Raw genomic sequence first — 17,245 nt, 5'->3', positions numbered from 1 at the left:
GAGCGTGCTCCATAAAGTTTAATAAGGAGGATAAGATGTGGGGTAAATCAGAGTAACTGCTTCCCAGCAAAGAAAACCATAACCACCAAATCCACCGCGCCCTCTGGTGGTAAAGTGCATACCACATTGTTCTTGAGACTTCTGTCTTAAAATGTTTCGTAATTCAATGGCAAGTGGTCAGCCTTGAAATCATACATATTCCAGTAATGTTATATGTGCTAAGCAGGTTATGCATACAATTACACTATATTCTAACTTATATTAAAAATTGTATGTGTGTGTGTGTGTGTGAAACAAAGAAACAGAGGCCATAAATTTGAGAGTGAGCAAGCGAGCATAGGAAAGGATGGAGGGAGAAAAAGGAAGGAGGAAATCAATATAATGATATTTTTATCGCAAAAATTAAAAAATCCAAAAAAGTAGGTACCCTTTGTAGAACAAAAATTTAGGTAAAGGGAGAATGCTATTTAAGTAACTATTTTTGTGATGGTATTATTAGCTATGTTTCCATGTCTATCCACTTAAGGAGTTAACTTTATTATAGTTACATTTTGTTTCTTAGAAGCAAAATTCTGTTAGACTTTTAGTAATTCCAATGTAACTACAAAACATTTTCCTTTCTGATGGCATACATTTCTAGACCTGTATGTGATTTGAAATATTTGGTCATTGAAAACTAAATTTTATCTGCCAAAACTCTTCATACATGAGGAGCTGAGGGTGCACCTTATTGGATGTAAAAATAAAACAGTTGGTTGTGAAGTAATTAAATATACAACCTCATCAAAGTTAAAGCTTACACAAGGTGGGGCATTTGCACCTCAGGAAACAAATTTAGTAAAATAGCAACCTTAGATAATTTGCACTGTAATTTGTACTGTTATGGATTCTTATATGTTGATACAAATTTAAACTATTTTATATTCCTGTTTAAGATAATTTGTATATTGATACAAATACAGAACTATGTTTGTTACAATGTACATGTATCTCTACTCTTATTTGAAATATTTTTATATTGATACAAATGTAAATTTATATCTGTCATACTTTATGTATGTTCTACTTCTGTTTAGGATATTCAGTATATTGATATATATTTAAGATTATTGTCATATTGCATATCGCACTATATATTCCTACCTCTGTTATAAATATCTTGTGTATTGTCACAATTTTGAAGTCATCGTTCTTCACCATACATTTGCTTATAGACTGTTTACCTTGTTTACATGAAGCCTTAGTCCTTAGGTTATTTCAGTAGATAAGACTTATAGATTTATAGTCACCTATGCCTGTCATCTCTATAGTTACGTTAGTTAGTTTATCCAGATTTACAGGTACATAGGTCAGATGGACAGGTAATCTTCAAACACTTTATAGACCTAGAGAATATGGCATTTAAATAACTTAGAATTCTGTTGACGTGAGACACAATTGCTTCTGGCTGCACCAATTTGATCCTGAGAAAATGTTGGGCTTCTAAGACATTTCCATTTGGAAGTTTGTCTTTTTGGCACAAAACGGCCTACTGGGCAAAGAACTGCCTGACTGATGACTGACAGTACAAATGCAATGCTGTCCTTTCTGGACAAGTGGGACACAAGGAAAGCGACCACTGTACTCTGCCAAGACAGGGTAAAATGGTCTTTCAGAATTCCTGCTTCTGAAAATGGTCTGTCAGATACTCTAGGCCTGTAGCCAATTTGAATGCACCAACAATGCTGAGAAACATTAGGTGACTGTCCAGGCTGCCAGCTGTCTTGGTCTACTCTTGCAAGATTCCCGAAATTTGCTTGCATCCATCTACCATTTCTCAGGTACCATTATGTTCCTTCTCAGGTCTTTGATGGGATTGAAGACTAACAGTTATAGTTACAACTTAGTATATATAATATCTTAGATAGAACATATTAAGTATTAGATTCAGGTTCTTTAGGATAGGACACCTTTTGGAATGATCTTTATAACAGGCCATTTACCTATGCTCTATACTTCTCTGGATTTTAGTATGTGTTTCTTGCTTGATATTGTTTGCATTGGTTATAGTTCCATCTTATCTAGGTCATTATCGCTCATTATTCCTGGACAATATTTGATAACCATTCCTTTGTATATAGTCTTGTATTAGTTTAGAACCTTATTATTTAGACAAAAAAAGGGGAAGATGTAGTGGGTAGCCATTCCAGCTTTGATCTGGAAGTTCCAACCCCCATTGAGACTCGGGCAACTGTCACACCTATGAGGCGGGGCCGGGGAGGTGCCTGGAGACCCGAGAGCTGGATGGGCGAGTGCTCTCTCTGTGCCGGGACCCTGAACAGTGGAGATGGACTGAGCAGAGCTCCAGAGAACACCACTGGACTGTGATACACCTTCCCCAGACCCTGCGACCTACCTTTCCCTTTTTGTAAGTTGCCCACTAAATAAATCTTCCTTTTAACTAAGTGGAGTGGCCTTAATAATTTCACCAATAAGCTTTACATCATGAGATGTTATCCAGGGGATGTGTGAAAGAATGCCATGTGAATAAGCCCCCCAACACTGGCGGCTCTGCTCACAATTCAGAGTAGCAAACGAGAGAGTGAAACTGAGCTGCCGTGGAAGCAGCTACAGTGACATCTACCTCTGTTCAGAGATAAGAGCCAAACTGCCCATGTCTGCTAGACATAGACTAAAAGAAAGGCGGTTAGTGGGGGAAATGCCAGAAACTTAAAGAATGCAATGGTTGTGCTTTCTCAAGATGGTATAGATGATATATTTGGTCCTTAACTGATTGTCCCACCACAAATATTTATCAGTGACTATTCTCTGAGAGCCTTGTGTCACTTTGGTGATGTGGCAACTTTTACCGAAATTTGAAAGGCTCCTAAGTGATCCTCTCTTACAAATTTCTTCCATGATAATAATGAAGGGGAAATGTAATGTAAATAAGAAATCTTCAAGAGACCTAGCAAGAAGCAGGGGGCTGCACAACACAACAAAAGTGGACATTTTTGTGAAGGCTTTCTGTCTTTTCTTCATTATGTAGACAACAAATTAGCCTAATTTATATCTCACCCATTTAATCCTACTCTGAACAAAAAAAATAGAAATCACAATGCTTGGTTTCAAAGAATCTGAATCCACATCGAAATTTGGAGTGTGTTAATAAAACTCCTAAGCTGGGGGTGTTTTGGGGGTATTTTCCAAATTTGAGGCCTTTTTTATTTTTCACCAGCCTGTGGCAGATGTCCATTTTGGTTCATATGTCACTGGAAATGTTTCTACATCTTCTTATAGTTCCCAGGACTTTGCCACTGGCCTTTAGAACAGTTTTGTTGGCTGGTGACTGCTTTGTGGCTGAAGTCTGGGGTAATGAAAGCACACCGTACATCTCCCAGCTTCCTGAATTTACACTGGGGCTGTCTCTTGCTTCCTCACCCATATTCAGTACAGCTGAATTTCTTATGAGTCTCACAAACAAACAGTACTTGATATTTTCAGTATGCAGATAGGCAGTGATCATAAATGGTGATTGGGAATGATTTGATCACTGTCATACACATGAGAAAAGTCATCATTCAGTTTCAGGATTCTGAAGGAACCATGGCTCTTTCTAATCTACACTGAGTCTAGAAAAGAATTTTGGGATGATCCAAAGAAAAAAATTTTTCACCATGCCCCAGAAATGTATTCTCTCAGGTGTTTCTAATATAAGCTTCCAAATGAAGTGTTGTATCTCTTTAAATAAAAAACTGACAAATGAGAACTTTGTTGATGCATATGTATTTCTAAAGTCAAAATTACATCAAAAAATATTCATTTTAAACACTAGAAAACTGTGTATGAGGGAAGAAAGGATTTTGGAATGCATGTAGATAATTCTTTCAATCTTTTTCCATTATGGAAATCATCTCATTGTAGACTTCTTGAGGAGCATTCATTGCCCAGATAAAGTCAAGGTGATTGTAAGGAAGAACCTCTTTGTGGTAAATCAGGTTGGGGAGTTTGGGAAGCAGCATGTCAACATCTCGGGGATCAGCCAGGATGTCATGGCCACCATTCCACACTGCAATTGGCACAGTCATATCTGACACATCATATTCAGGAGGCGTTTTCTAAAACATGACAGGTGAAAGAAGTGAAGTTGAGGCAACCATACTTCAGACAGAAGCAGTGTCAATTGTGTGCTAGTTCCAAATGAAGTCTCATGACAGCGTCAAGAAAATCACCATTGCCCACAGAGTAAAGTGAACACATAATAGTTTGGGTCAATGTTTCTCAACTGCTAATAGGTCTGTCAATCACCTAGGAGTCTCGTTAAAATAAAGACTGACTCAGCAGATCTGGGAGGAAAGTCAGTGATCTCACACTCAACAGTGATGCTGCTGCTGCTGGTTCTAAACTATGATCTAAATGGTTGGGCTTTAGATGACAATTCATACCAATTAAAAACCTAGTTTTCAGTTCAGTTGAAGGAAGAGGATTTAACTAGATTCTTTTGTGTGTATATGGGATGGGTACATGCAAACCATGTGTGCATGTGGAAGTTAGAGTACAGCTTTCATGCTCTCCTTGCCATCCATTATCCCCTGGTGGATATACCAGGCCAGCTGGCCAATGACCTCCTGGTAATTCTCCTGTCTCTGCCTCCCTCCTAATAGGGGCACACGGAAGTGATTACAAACTGGGCTTCCATAGCAAACACTTTACCCACTGATCCATCACCTCAGCAAAGATTTGACTAGATCAAATCTAGTCAAATTGATTGCAGCAGATTGAAAATTAGGGTTATTTATATCTACCACTTGTGGAGAAAAATTGGGGAGGTTTAAATAGGAAGAGTGGGTAACAAACTAACATTGGGGACTTGCCTTGCTCAAAATTAGCCAATGGTAACCTGAGAGTTTGCCTGGAGCAAAGGGTTACAGATATCCTTTCATATCCTGTCAATTAATTTCCTACTCTGTGAATTATTGTGCAAATTTGTATTGACCACCAATTACACCAACTCCAGGCTCTGAATCCTTTGTACCATAGCATGTATGAGGATTACAAGGCATCTTCATGCTCAGAACTGTCTGTCTTTGACCTGAAAACACACCACCTTTTTCTTTTATGTGGAAAATATGTTTCATAAAATCATTCATCTGGTTGTCCAAAGGGAGAGGCTGATATATGAGAAAACCACTTAATCTCATGAATACCCACAACTGTTAACTTATTTCAGCCCGTTCCACTTTAGAAAGTATGTATTGTGAAGAGGCTGGGTTGTAAAGCTGGGCTGTGCAAAGACCATACTGTTAATTTGTGGAAACTCTTTGAATGGGACCTGACTTTACTCTGAGGGTTCATTTCCAGAGCATGGTAATTGGATGATGGGAAACTGGATAGCAGCATTACTTTGAAAAATGGATACTCAATATCATACTTTTCTTTCCTTTATGTCTCTGTCTTTTAAATTGTGAGCAATTTGAATCTCAAGAAACTTACCTGATTGTAGTGTAACATGTTCTGGGATGGGCTTCCCCAGTTAAAGGCTTGAAATTTCTTAGATCTGGCAACCTAATAAAAAAATATAAAGATAACAATTAATTTAAAAATTAGAAGGAATTAAAATTAATTAGGTAAAAAGCTCTCATAACCCACTTGAAAGCAATTCAACCTCCAAATATCTCATTTTCAATTTTTTGTAATTATTGAGAATATATTTTCTTGTTCCAAATAATTACTAACCATCTAGGATATGTGATGCTCAGTACAGAGCATATGTGAATGGAAATTCAGGTTTGTTTCAATTTTTTTTTTGCATGTCAAATTATAAAAGTAATTATTTCTTTGTTACTCAAGCACATGTTTTCATAAGATTTTCATGCACATGGGTTAAGAGTTATTTTTGTAGGTTGACATATATAGAAGAATTGTCTGTCAGGAACATCTTAAGAATGTGCTTTAGGTTAAGTACAAAGGTTCAATGTCACAAAATGAATGTTAACAACATTTAATAATGATACCTGGGCCCAGTGGAGGATGTCTTGAACGGATGTTCCTGCTGGATTATGCCCTAGATACACATCGAATCGACTCTAGAAATCAAACACACACATATATACTTAGGCTTAGATATATTTGTTTTCTGAAAAGTGACCATCAGTATGAGGCCAGAAAGTTTTATCTAATTTCTGAACCTAAATTCTCAACTTTCTATTTAGTATCAGAGTACAAGAGATTAAATATTATATACAAGTTCCTTGCTTTGCATGATTTTAATATATATTAAATAATTGTACACATACACACATATATATATATGATAGCTATTGTATATATTTAATTATAGTATTTTGTCTGGTCTCTAAATCACTTTGCTCAGACTCATTAGTGTTCTGAAGTTCCATTTCCAGATTGTGTAGGTCAATTCAATAAGGGGTCTTAGACTGTGGAGTAAGTCAACTGCCATCAAAGAGACTGAGTGAGACCTCCCTCCATATAAACAGCATAAGGAAGACCAGAGCTCTACTTTTGTTTGTTCTCTACATCCTTATTTTACTGTTATCTTTCTCTGAAGACTCTTATAGATATAACACAAGAATCAATCTGTTTTTTTTTTGTTGTTGTTGTTGTTGTTTTGTTTTTTGGTGGAATAAGGACAGGTTGTTCAGCTACCTTCCTCATCCATAATGAGAAATAGCCTCAAACTGAAAAGAAGAAGGAGTCCCTTACCACCATAAAAGGAACATAAAGAAAAATATAAACAAATGTAGATGCCCTTATCCATCTATAGGTGGATCACTGGTACTGAGAAGACAACTGAAATTCCTTAGTCTCCATAGAGACAGTAGCTGAGTTTCACTACTGTGTTCCCAATGAGTACAGAAGTTAGTATACTACATTTTCACAATAAAATTAATTTTTTAGGAGTTCAACGGTATAAATTAGTCAGGATAGCCCTGTAATTCCAGCTACTTGGAGGCTGAGTCAAGAAGATCTCTGATTAAAGCCCTGCCTTGGCTGTGGAATGACTGGGAAACTTACCAAGATCCTATCTCTCCCCAAAAATTCTATTTAAAAAATACTGACAATATACTTCAGTGGTAGAACCTGGTCCTAAAAAAAGCAAAACGAAAGAAAGCAAAAACCAGCAGAAGTATGTGTATGTGGAATAGTAATGTATGTGTGTATGTGAAATAGTAATGTATGTGTGTATGTGGAATAGTAATGTATGTGTGTACGCTATGATCATTGTTATGTGTTTTATGTTATATTTTATCTCTATTAAATATTTCAGCTAATTTGAACTTTAGAATAGTGTGTGTGTGTGTGTGTGTGTGTGTGTGTGTGTGTGTGTGTGTGTGTGTAAACCAATACAGGAGTTTAAATCAGTTCCAAAAGTAGGATTTAAATTAGGCTGATATGAATCCATATGTTTATGGACCTCATGATATTGGATTTTCTCATGAAAACTTTAGAACTCTAACTCAGAGAATAAAAATGCAGGTCAAGATATGGATAAGCTGTTATACAGCTTCACTGCAATGAGTTTTTACAAAATCAGTGGATGTGACCAGCAGTATTAAAAGCATCTATGACATTGATTTGATGACTATGCATTGTCTTCAGCAGAGTCTGCCCAATAAGGTTCATTCCCTTCTGTCACAGAAGGTAAATGCCATGCCAGCCAAAGGTTTTGAATGGGAACCAGAGATGAAATTGGAATGAGCTTTGTGATTTCTCTGAGGTCTACTGTAGTGCTGTGGGCACAATTGTAAGATGACTCTTAGTTCTTGTGAAATACCATGTCTAAGTGATGATAAAGCAGTCAAAAGCATTTGAAAAGAGTTTCTTGAATGGAGGTCACAATGCATACACACCACATTCAAATTCTGCCTGTCAAATCCACACATGATGAATAAAGCGTTACTGCAGAGACGGTCTAGCAGCTCCCGGGAGCACACTTCAGTACCAAGAAATTGATCAAAGAAGTTGTGTGGCATGAATATTTTGTCACCAAATATCATCTGAAAAACAAAAGCATCATTAGAACATGGCAGCAGCCAAGCTGTAGAAAGCCTACTTAACTGATGAAGCCACTCATTCAAGTGTGATTATACTTGTATTTTTGTTTAGTTTTATAAGTTGTTTTAGGAGTTTCCTGTTCTTTAGACCTGTATCTATCACCATGTACAAAAACCAACTCCAAACAGATCAAAGACATAAGTGTGAAGCCTGAAACAGTGAAACTTCTAGAAGAAAGCATAGACAGTACCATATATGATGTAGGTATAGTGAAGGATGTTCTGAAGGAGATTCAGCCTAAGAAGGCCAACACTTGACAAGTGAGATCTCATAAAACTAATAAGCTTCTGCCCAGCTAAAGAAAGAACCAACTAGGCAAATAGGAAGCCACAGAATGGAAAATAATTTTTGCTAGTTATACCTCTGGCAAAGAATTAATATCCAGAGCATATAAAGGACAACAAAACAAAAAAACAACCCATTAAAAAAATTGACATAGAACCCGAAGAGAGAGTTCTCAAAACAAAACAAAACATGGTAGCTAAGAAATACCTCAAAAATGTTAATTGTCTCTAACAATTAGAGAAAAGCAAATCAAAACAACTTTGAAATTTCATCTTACCGGAGTCAGAACGGCAAAGACCAACAAAACAACAAACAACAATTGCTGAGGGGAGGGGAGGGAAGCCCCACACTCCCTGTTGAGAGCACTGCAAACTTGTGAAGCCACTCAGGAAATCACTGTGGAGAATTCTCAACAAAATAAATCTACCTGTCTATACCACTCATTGGCATGTACACAGAGGACTCCATATCATACTCTAGAGACAGTTGCTCAACTATGTTCATTGCTGCTGTATTCACAGTAGCTAGGATGTGGAAACAATCTAAATGTCCTTCAGTTGATGAATGGATAATAAAAAAGCAAAGCACATACAACATGGACTACTATTCAACTGTAAAGAAAAAAGAAATAATGAAATTTGCAGTACATAGATAGAACTAGAAAAGACCATATTGAGTGAGGTAACCCAGACTCAGAAAGACAAATGTTCCATGTTCTCTTTCTTCGAGGCTCCTAGCTCCAAATGTTTAGATATGTTAGTACATATCCTAGAGCAACAATGAAACCAGAAAAGTAAAAAGCGGCCATTGCCAGGGTGGGGAAGTTGGGGAACAATAAAGATAGGAATATTAGGGTACAAATGATCTGATTGAGGCAACGAGATAAAGAATGGGTTCTAATTAAGGAGGAGAATGGAGATAATTACAGAAGAAGAGGAAGGAGGGTAAAATAACATCAACAATGTCTGAAAAAGTCATGAGGAATTTTACTATTAACTATCAACCAAAAAATTACAACACATGAAACTTTTTATATAAATATACATATAGAGCTTAAATGAAAATTTCTCATCTGGACTGATAACACTCTCTCCAAGAGCCAAAGACCTTTTACCAAAAACCCCAACAACAAGCATGAGAGGCTCTCATTTGATTGATTGAAGTTGTTGATCAGGATTGTCCAAGAGACTTCCAAAATATTACAGACTATTGCTATTGCCCTTGGTTGCCCACCACAGGTGGAAGGTAAGATCCTACTATTGAAAACACCAGGCTAGAGAGATGGCTCAGTGGTTAAGAGCACTGACTGCTCCTCCAGAGGTCCAGAAGGCCGGGCGGTGGTGGCGCACGCCTTTAATCCCAGCACTCGGGAGGCAGAGCCAGGCGGATCTCTGTGAGTTCAAGGCCAGCCTGGGCTACCAAGTGAGCTCCAGGAAAGGCGCAAAGCTACGCAGAGAAACCCTGTCTCGAAAAACCAAAAAAAGAAAAAGAAAAAGAAAACACCATGCAATTCAGACATGGGACCCAGAGACCCTTGAGCTGGAACTGACTGAAATGCCTCCTCCAGGAGAACTAGCTTTCATGGTCCCAGAAGGCATCATGCAAACTTCCAAAGGAGGTAGCAACTAACAGTTCTAATCAGCTATGACAACTATGAACCACACAATGACCAGCATGGTGAGATAACCCTAAGGATGCAGTAGTCACACACATAGCATGATGGTAACAAACAGCTCTCTAATTGGACTTAAGACCCACTCAACAAGAGGAAATTGTTTGGATACAAGAAAGCTATCTCACTTCCCAGACATAGTAAAGTCATGGATTTTTGGGGAGAACCTACAACTACCACTTTGCTAAACCAGCATAATCCCTAACTACATTCTAAATAGTTTGCCTTTATGCCCACAGGTAAGTGTAGTCCTCACCCCTCATAAAGGAAACTTCTCTTTGCAACAGGCAAGAGATCATTATAGAAAACTACAATCAGTCAAAATGCAGAGTTGTGCAGCCAAATGTCAAGTGATACATCTACAATACCATCCCACACCTAAGATTCAGAGAACTGTGGAGGATGGCCAGAAAGACTGTGAGAGCCAGATTGCCAGAGAGTTTGCTGTGACACTGTGGATCCTTGTCATGCCAGAAGCTACATCCACAAAGTCTCACCAGCGTGACTCCTAAACATGAGCTGAACAAGGATGACACCATGAGACATGGTAATGTGGACAGGAGGAAAGACTATGAGGACTCTATCCTACACAAGGAACTACAGGCAACTAAGAAAAGCTGATAACTAGAGAGGTAGCCTTTCCTAAGGAAGCAGAAACCAATTGTTTATCCGATTCCAAATGGTCATCCCTGAAAAATATATATACAAATAACACTATACAGATTGAACAGGTTATATTAGGAATATATAGGTATGTGAATGTGTGTATATGTGTATAGCAACAGTTAATGAAAAAAGAGGTCATGAATTTGAAAGAGAGCAAGGAGGGATATGTGGAAGTGTTTGGAGAGAGAAAGGGGAAGGGGGAAATGATGTTATACATTCTCAAAAATAAAATATTCATTATGTGTGTGGGGGGGGACGGAGGGGTACATATGTGCCACAGAAGGTGTGTGATTAGAGGACAACCCGTGGGAATCTTTCATTCTCTCCTCCCACCATATGTGTCCCAGTAGTTGGACTTAGGTTGTCATACATGGCAGCAATGTACTCATTGAGATATTTTACCCCCTCTTTCTCTCATTTAATTCTCTCAATGAAATTGTGAAATGGAAAGAGCAGATTCAGTGTGTATTACTGAATTGAGGACTTTTATAGCCTCTTGGAGCAAGTAGAAGACACGATGAATTATAAGTCAGCCGGAGTAATAAAGATTATGGAATCAAACCATGAAATAACATGGCAGACTGTCATAATTACATATCAACACATGTGATTTGAGTAATAAATTATGAGATCAGGAGGGAAAAAATGGGGACTCAGAGAGATATCTCTAGGAAAATCTTTAGACTCAGTTGTGTTGAGGTTTGAGATATTTTGCTTTCTCAATTTTATACCCAAGGAAACATGGCTAGGAAATAGTGTTTCAGACTAATTAGTACTAGATTATACCCGCAATTCTGTTTCATGCCTGTGATTTAATGTCTGAGTGCCTTCTCCTTTCAGTTTCTCTGTACTTGCTACCTGATAATCTGAACATAAGAGGCTCGGTGCAGCAGGAAATGGTCGCAGCCATCTCAATGCTTCATAAAAGCTTTTTTTTTTTTTGCATAAAAGCTTTGTTAATACATTTGACTGTAGGCAGTGTTTTTGGCTTTAGGTGTGCATGCTAATTTAGAGTGAAAAGAGAAAGATATAATTACTGTACTGTACTTATAGCTTCAGACTGAATCATTCTTATAAAGGAAATTGTCCAAATGTGCAGGTGTGTCTGCATGTGTTGGCTCAAGTGCAAGAAAAGTAGGGCATTAAGCATTTGAATAGGAAAGTGCTATTATTTCATTCCTAGATGTACCTGTTCAACAGGCACTAAATATTTATGGTCTATTCAAGTCCATAGTACTGTCCTATGAAATTTCCATTTCTTGGGACAAGAGTTCTTAGGCAGACCAAGAGCCTTTAATTGGAGGTTATACAGTATTTACTTTGTTCATTTGTTAAGTTCTTTGCTTTATTTTTTCCTTCCCTTCTCTCCCTTCTTTTCCTCCTCTTCCAAGTTTCTATGGCCCTACCTACTTTTCTCTGTTTTTAACATCCCATTTCCTATTTTGGAGGTAGAAACGCTACCTTGACACAGGTGTGTAGAATGCTTGGACAGTGAAACACCCTTGAAAAAGCAAAACACTTATGACATTGACAACCCACTCTATCCTGATCAAAACCAAAGGAATAAATGGGGATCTCAGAGGATAGAGGGTATCAATACATTTTAACACCATGAGAGAGATAATATAAACACATACAATTTAGTTTGCGGATAAGAATATGTTCATCCCTAAGGAACATAGATTTACTTTGTTCACTTTGAAATCCAGTGGCAACTGGATACCTTAAATAGAATCACATACCTTGAAAAGAAATGAAGGAATAACTGAAAGCTTTTTCAAAGGGCTTTGTGCATATGTCACAGTAGCAACTGGAGCTAGTGCATAAAAGGTCTTGATTCTTTTAGCCAGTTCAGGCATGGTAGAAAAGGCAATAAAACCTGAAATAGAACAGACCATCAGTAAAGAAGGTGTGTGCATGTGTGTGCTGTTCTGTTTTCACAAGTGTGATATTATTTTGGACTTGCTAAAATGCCACATGAAGCAAGCTGTGAAACTGGCACATTAGTTTTTCGAGATAGTGTAATCATAGCGATGGCTCTTTAAATATCCACTAATGAGCAAGAATTAAGACGTTCAGTCTTCAGTTAACTCAAGATAGAGGCAGAGTGGAGTAATTCACTGTCAACACAAGTGGTTTTACTTATCTTGATAAGCTGTACGCACACTGTTGCATTACGCCTCAATTCAATAATTTTATAACCTGTTAGTTACAAAACACTAAGTTATATTAAGTGTGTGCAACAGAAAGTTAGTGATATGAGAGCCCCTGCACCAGGCACAGTTATTGGCAGATGCCCGCAATCTCAACACTCTGGAGGCTGAGTCAAGAGGTCAGGAGTTTGAAGTCAACCTGAACTACACAGGACAGCCTTGTTTCAAAAAACCACCAACAGCAACAACAAAGATGCCTATGATTTCTAGGAAGGTAATTCCAACAACTACCTCTCAGGCTTCGTTTCACATAGCTTTTGTAAGTAGTAAACACATCCTCCTTTGGGATTCCAGAATTCTGGGCTGCCCCTTCCACATCAGGATGACTACCTCTGACTTTGTTTCCTTTATCACAGAACTCTCATCTTGTAAATGAAGGAATAACTCAAGCATGTGCTAAGACCTCGCCTCTCCTTTATGATTTCCTTTCTACTGATATTAAAGGCTGATGTCCTTATATTATTTAAAGAACCCTGAACACGCTGTTCTTCCAAGCTGCTGCAATGTCATCACACTCTGTTTCTCTCTCATTGTCCCTTACTCTGACTCATTCCCATGATGAACAGTGTCACTGCTGCTCCCTGAACTTGTTATTCATCTTTGGATATATTTGCTGTTCTCCCTCCTTAGAACATCAGGCTACCACGCATGCACATGACTCTTCTATGTCTTTACTCAAAGGGTGTTTGCAGGATTTCTCTGTTGAAAATAGCTTCAAAAGCCCTCTGAAGCTCCCTAAAATCCTCCATGAGGTATATTTCCCATAGCATTACCATAGTTTGTTGAACTCTATGGTACTTTTAATCTGTTACTTTTCTGCCCCCTCCCCCATTTAAGTAATATAAAGCCAGAGATTTTAATTTATCTTCTTTGGTATATTATTTGGGCAAATGATCTGGTATCCATTTAAAAAATGATGAAATGGAAAGAACAAATTTAACTAGGAAGCTTGAACATGCTGCCTTGAGAGTCAGGTGATTTGACTGGTATTGGAGCCATTCTATTGAACTATTGATGAAGACTCACGCTGCTTGCTAGAGTTATTAATTTCACTGCTTGATTTGTCCATCTCCAGTCCTTATATCACTGGATTGCAGTGGTTATTGCATTTTATAAAGTTGCATAGTAGTGGCTATGCTACCGGGCAGTGGTATAGGAACTGTATCCAGTGTCAGTGTTTTTACTCACCAATAGTGGTGCCCTGAGAATGGCCAACATAGTGCAGCTTCTCTTGTCCAGTTTTCTGTACAATGAAGTCTATTGTGGCTGGAAGGTCATATTTAGCCATTTCATCAAAGCTGTAAGAAAAAAGAAAATCAAACAAAATGCATTTTCTTGTTATAGTTTCTAAAACTCGAGCATATTTACTGAGAAAACTCCATCTCCACTTGAGAAATAGAAAAACTAGACACTTTAATTATTGCCAATTATAAACCCTTAGTTGGTGCCAGGTGCCTCTGGTGGGGGGATGCTTGTAAGCAAAGGTCATCTTTTTCAAACAATGCATAACAAACGGCTGCAATAAAATCTAAACAAGATAGTATCTGTGAGTGAGAATTATTTTCATACCTGAAATAGGATAGCAGATTTAATAAGCGCTTGAACTCTATATTAAAACTCCATCTAATATGAGTCCCATCCCTGTAATACATTCTTCTCAAATCACCCAGAGTGATAAATGAGAACTCGAACAATTTTTAGTGGCTTCTCATAGTGCACAGAATGAACTTCAACACCCTCTCTACACCCAGTCCTTGTCAACATCACTAGTGCTGTCTTGTGTCACTGTCTCCCTCTTACTCACTACACCATGCACACATGGGCTTCCTATCAGCTCTCAGAACCATTGAAGCATTCCTGTACCTCAGCAACATCAGCCAGATGCTCTTCTGACCTCCAAGAGTAGGGCACAAGAAGGAATTGGGTACCTTTGATAGCTTCCCTGTGCCCAAACTCTGGACTTTTGATGCTGATGCAGGTTACTGTCCCTCCTTCCAGTTATGACACCTCCCCAGTCTACTGGCTTCTCTCCATGGAACTTTCTAGGCATGGGGAGTTGCCTTGCATCCTCCCCTTGGCTGTGTTGTTAATTTTATTTGGAAAAGCATTTTTAAGCATCTCTTGATCTTGGGTATGGAGATAATAGCAAACTTGAAGGAAAACTACCCTAGAAGTGAGGTATATAGAAGATTCAAATGTTGGTTTAGAATGATACGGTTCTTCACCTCCTACCTAGAGTAGGGATGGGAAAGTGACAACGGCCCTGCTTGTAGAGCCCAGATACATGCCCATTTTGAATTATCCTCTTTCTTTACCTGAAAGCCCAGAATTGAACTGAGTCTGGAGAAAAATATAAATTTCTCCTGGACCATGTGTTCCCTCGGCTGTTCCCCAGCCACACATCATAGCCAGCGTCTGCCAAAATGAAGGCCAGGCTGTTGTTGGGCAGATTTGCGATCCAGTTTGTGGCTGATGCGAGCAAACCATGCTGCAAAAACACCACAGGTCTGTGGCCTAGGGAAGAAGATTATTCAAATGTTATGAACTTACTCTTTATGGTAGATAGACATGTGGTTAGAATCAAGTATGTTCACTTTGTTAAGGTTGTCTTTGACATCTAATTATCTTTTTCTCCAGCTTGTTTCAATGTGCCAAAAGTGATCAAATTGTACATCTTATTTATTTATTTATTTATTTATTTATTTATTTATTTATTTATTATTTCTATGTATTTGTGTAAACCTGTATGAGTTTATATGCACCACATGTTTGCAGAAGTCTTCAGTGACCAGAAGATGGCATCTGATCTCCTGGAATTGGAGTTACCGACAGTTGTGAGCAGCCAGCGTGTGGATTCTGAGAACTGAAGCCAAGTCCTATGTAACAGCAGATAGGGCTCTTAACCGCTGAACAATCGCTCTGGTGAATACATTTTATTTTTATTTTTATTTATTGCATTCACATTTATCAACACAAGACCTTGTATATGCTAGGCAAATGTACCACTAGCTACATCCTCATCTCATTTTGTATACATGAAATATGCTCACTGTGTTATATGCCAGTTGTATGTAAATAAACATATTACAAGGATTGTCTAAGGAAATTAAGCACTGTGTAAATGTAAGTTAAGAGTAATAAAGTTATGTTTCACTATTTTTTGTAATGAGAAAAAGAAATGAAAATTTAACAATATCGTCAAAATAAAATGACCTTTATCTATTTAGGAAATAGACTTCTTGCTGCCTCCCAACCTTCCCCTCTACAATACAAGTTGGTTAACTCTTTTCATGCACTGGGATTCAGCTTACTTACTGTGTTGAAAGAAATGGTCCATGATTTCTTTCTTTCTTTTTTTTTTACATTTTATAAAATCTTTATTGATAAATAATTCACATACTATGAAATTGAAGACATCGATGTTCTAAAATAGAAAGTGGTGATGGTCCCCGATTTCTTTAGCTGTGTTAGAAGCCTTTAATAGTCTGTATATAGCGACAGGAATGCATTTTTATCATGATCACTTTCTCATTCCTCTGCCTCCTTGACTTGATTGCTATCTATTTAAGATTGGAAATACAATTTTGTGTTGCATTTCCAGAGTGATCAGGACTTATTTAGAAAGTCCTTAGAAAGAAATGAAAAGGGAAAAAAGAAGTAGAAAAAGATAGGGGATGTATGGAGAGATGGAGGAAGGAAAGGGGAAATGGTAAGGAAGAAAAGAGAGACAATGAGGGAATGGAGGGAGTTTGTACCTAAATTCTCTGAATTTTTCTTCCCATAAGGAATTCTGTAGATCCCCAGAATGTAGCCATCTTCAGTAATAACTTCATACTCTTCACTAGGATATCCCCAGTAATTTATCATCTGGCTCTGAGAAGAAAAATTAAAAATAAAAGTTTATGTTTTAACTAATTTAAAATGCATCTAACAGATTTTCTAATGAATTTTAACTAAAAGTTAAAACTGCACTAAACGTATAGACCCATTGTGACTCTAATTCCAGTAGTATCCCTCAGTAACTCACAATATTCATGTTTGCTTCAGGGCTTTCAGGAGCCAGTCTCCCCAGTAAGCCATGTGTCCCTCCGAATGCAGATATCACACTTGTTACTGTCAACAGCAGCCACATCTTGGTCTGCCCTGAAACAAAAGGATAAGCTATATTGTGGTTAACCCACAGTGCTTCTATAACATTCAGAGTTTGTGACGATTTTACTTCCAAGAGACGTATAGGGATGATTGAGTTTGATTATAGTCTGTTGAGCAAAAACCTGGGAGATTAATGGTAGCTTGGGGGGCCAGCCTCCAGCTACCACTTGGGTATGCAAAAGAATCCACAAAGGTAGAAACA

The 17,245-nt window shown here is 37.9% G+C and overlaps 1 protein-coding gene across 1 annotated transcript; it reads right to left on the bottom strand.

Moving 5' to 3' along the window:
- Positions 1–3,779: 3,779 nt before the first annotated feature.
- Positions 3,780–17,030, bottom strand: LOC102915178 (gastric triacylglycerol lipase). Its single transcript, XM_006984020.4, has 9 exons — positions 16,919–17,030; positions 16,647–16,764; positions 15,207–15,405; positions 14,080–14,189; positions 12,421–12,557; positions 7,851–7,997; positions 5,994–6,065; positions 5,473–5,544; positions 3,780–4,097 (listed from the first exon to the last, which is right to left on the bottom strand). The coding sequence occupies exons 1-9, from the start codon at positions 17,021–17,023 to the stop codon at positions 3,867–3,869; spliced, it is 1,191 nt and encodes a 396-aa protein (XP_006984082.1). The 5' UTR covers positions 17,024–17,030; the 3' UTR covers positions 3,780–3,866.
- Positions 17,031–17,245: the final 215 nt, after the last annotated feature.

Source organism: Peromyscus maniculatus, chromosome 1 (assembly GCF_049852395.1).
Source record: "Peromyscus maniculatus bairdii isolate BWxNUB_F1_BW_parent chromosome 1, HU_Pman_BW_mat_3.1, whole genome shotgun sequence".
NCBI lineage: Eukaryota > Metazoa > Chordata > Mammalia > Rodentia > Cricetidae > Peromyscus > Peromyscus maniculatus.
Note: the sequence above shows the minus strand (reverse complement) of the source record. Positions and strands in the feature narration are given on the sequence as shown.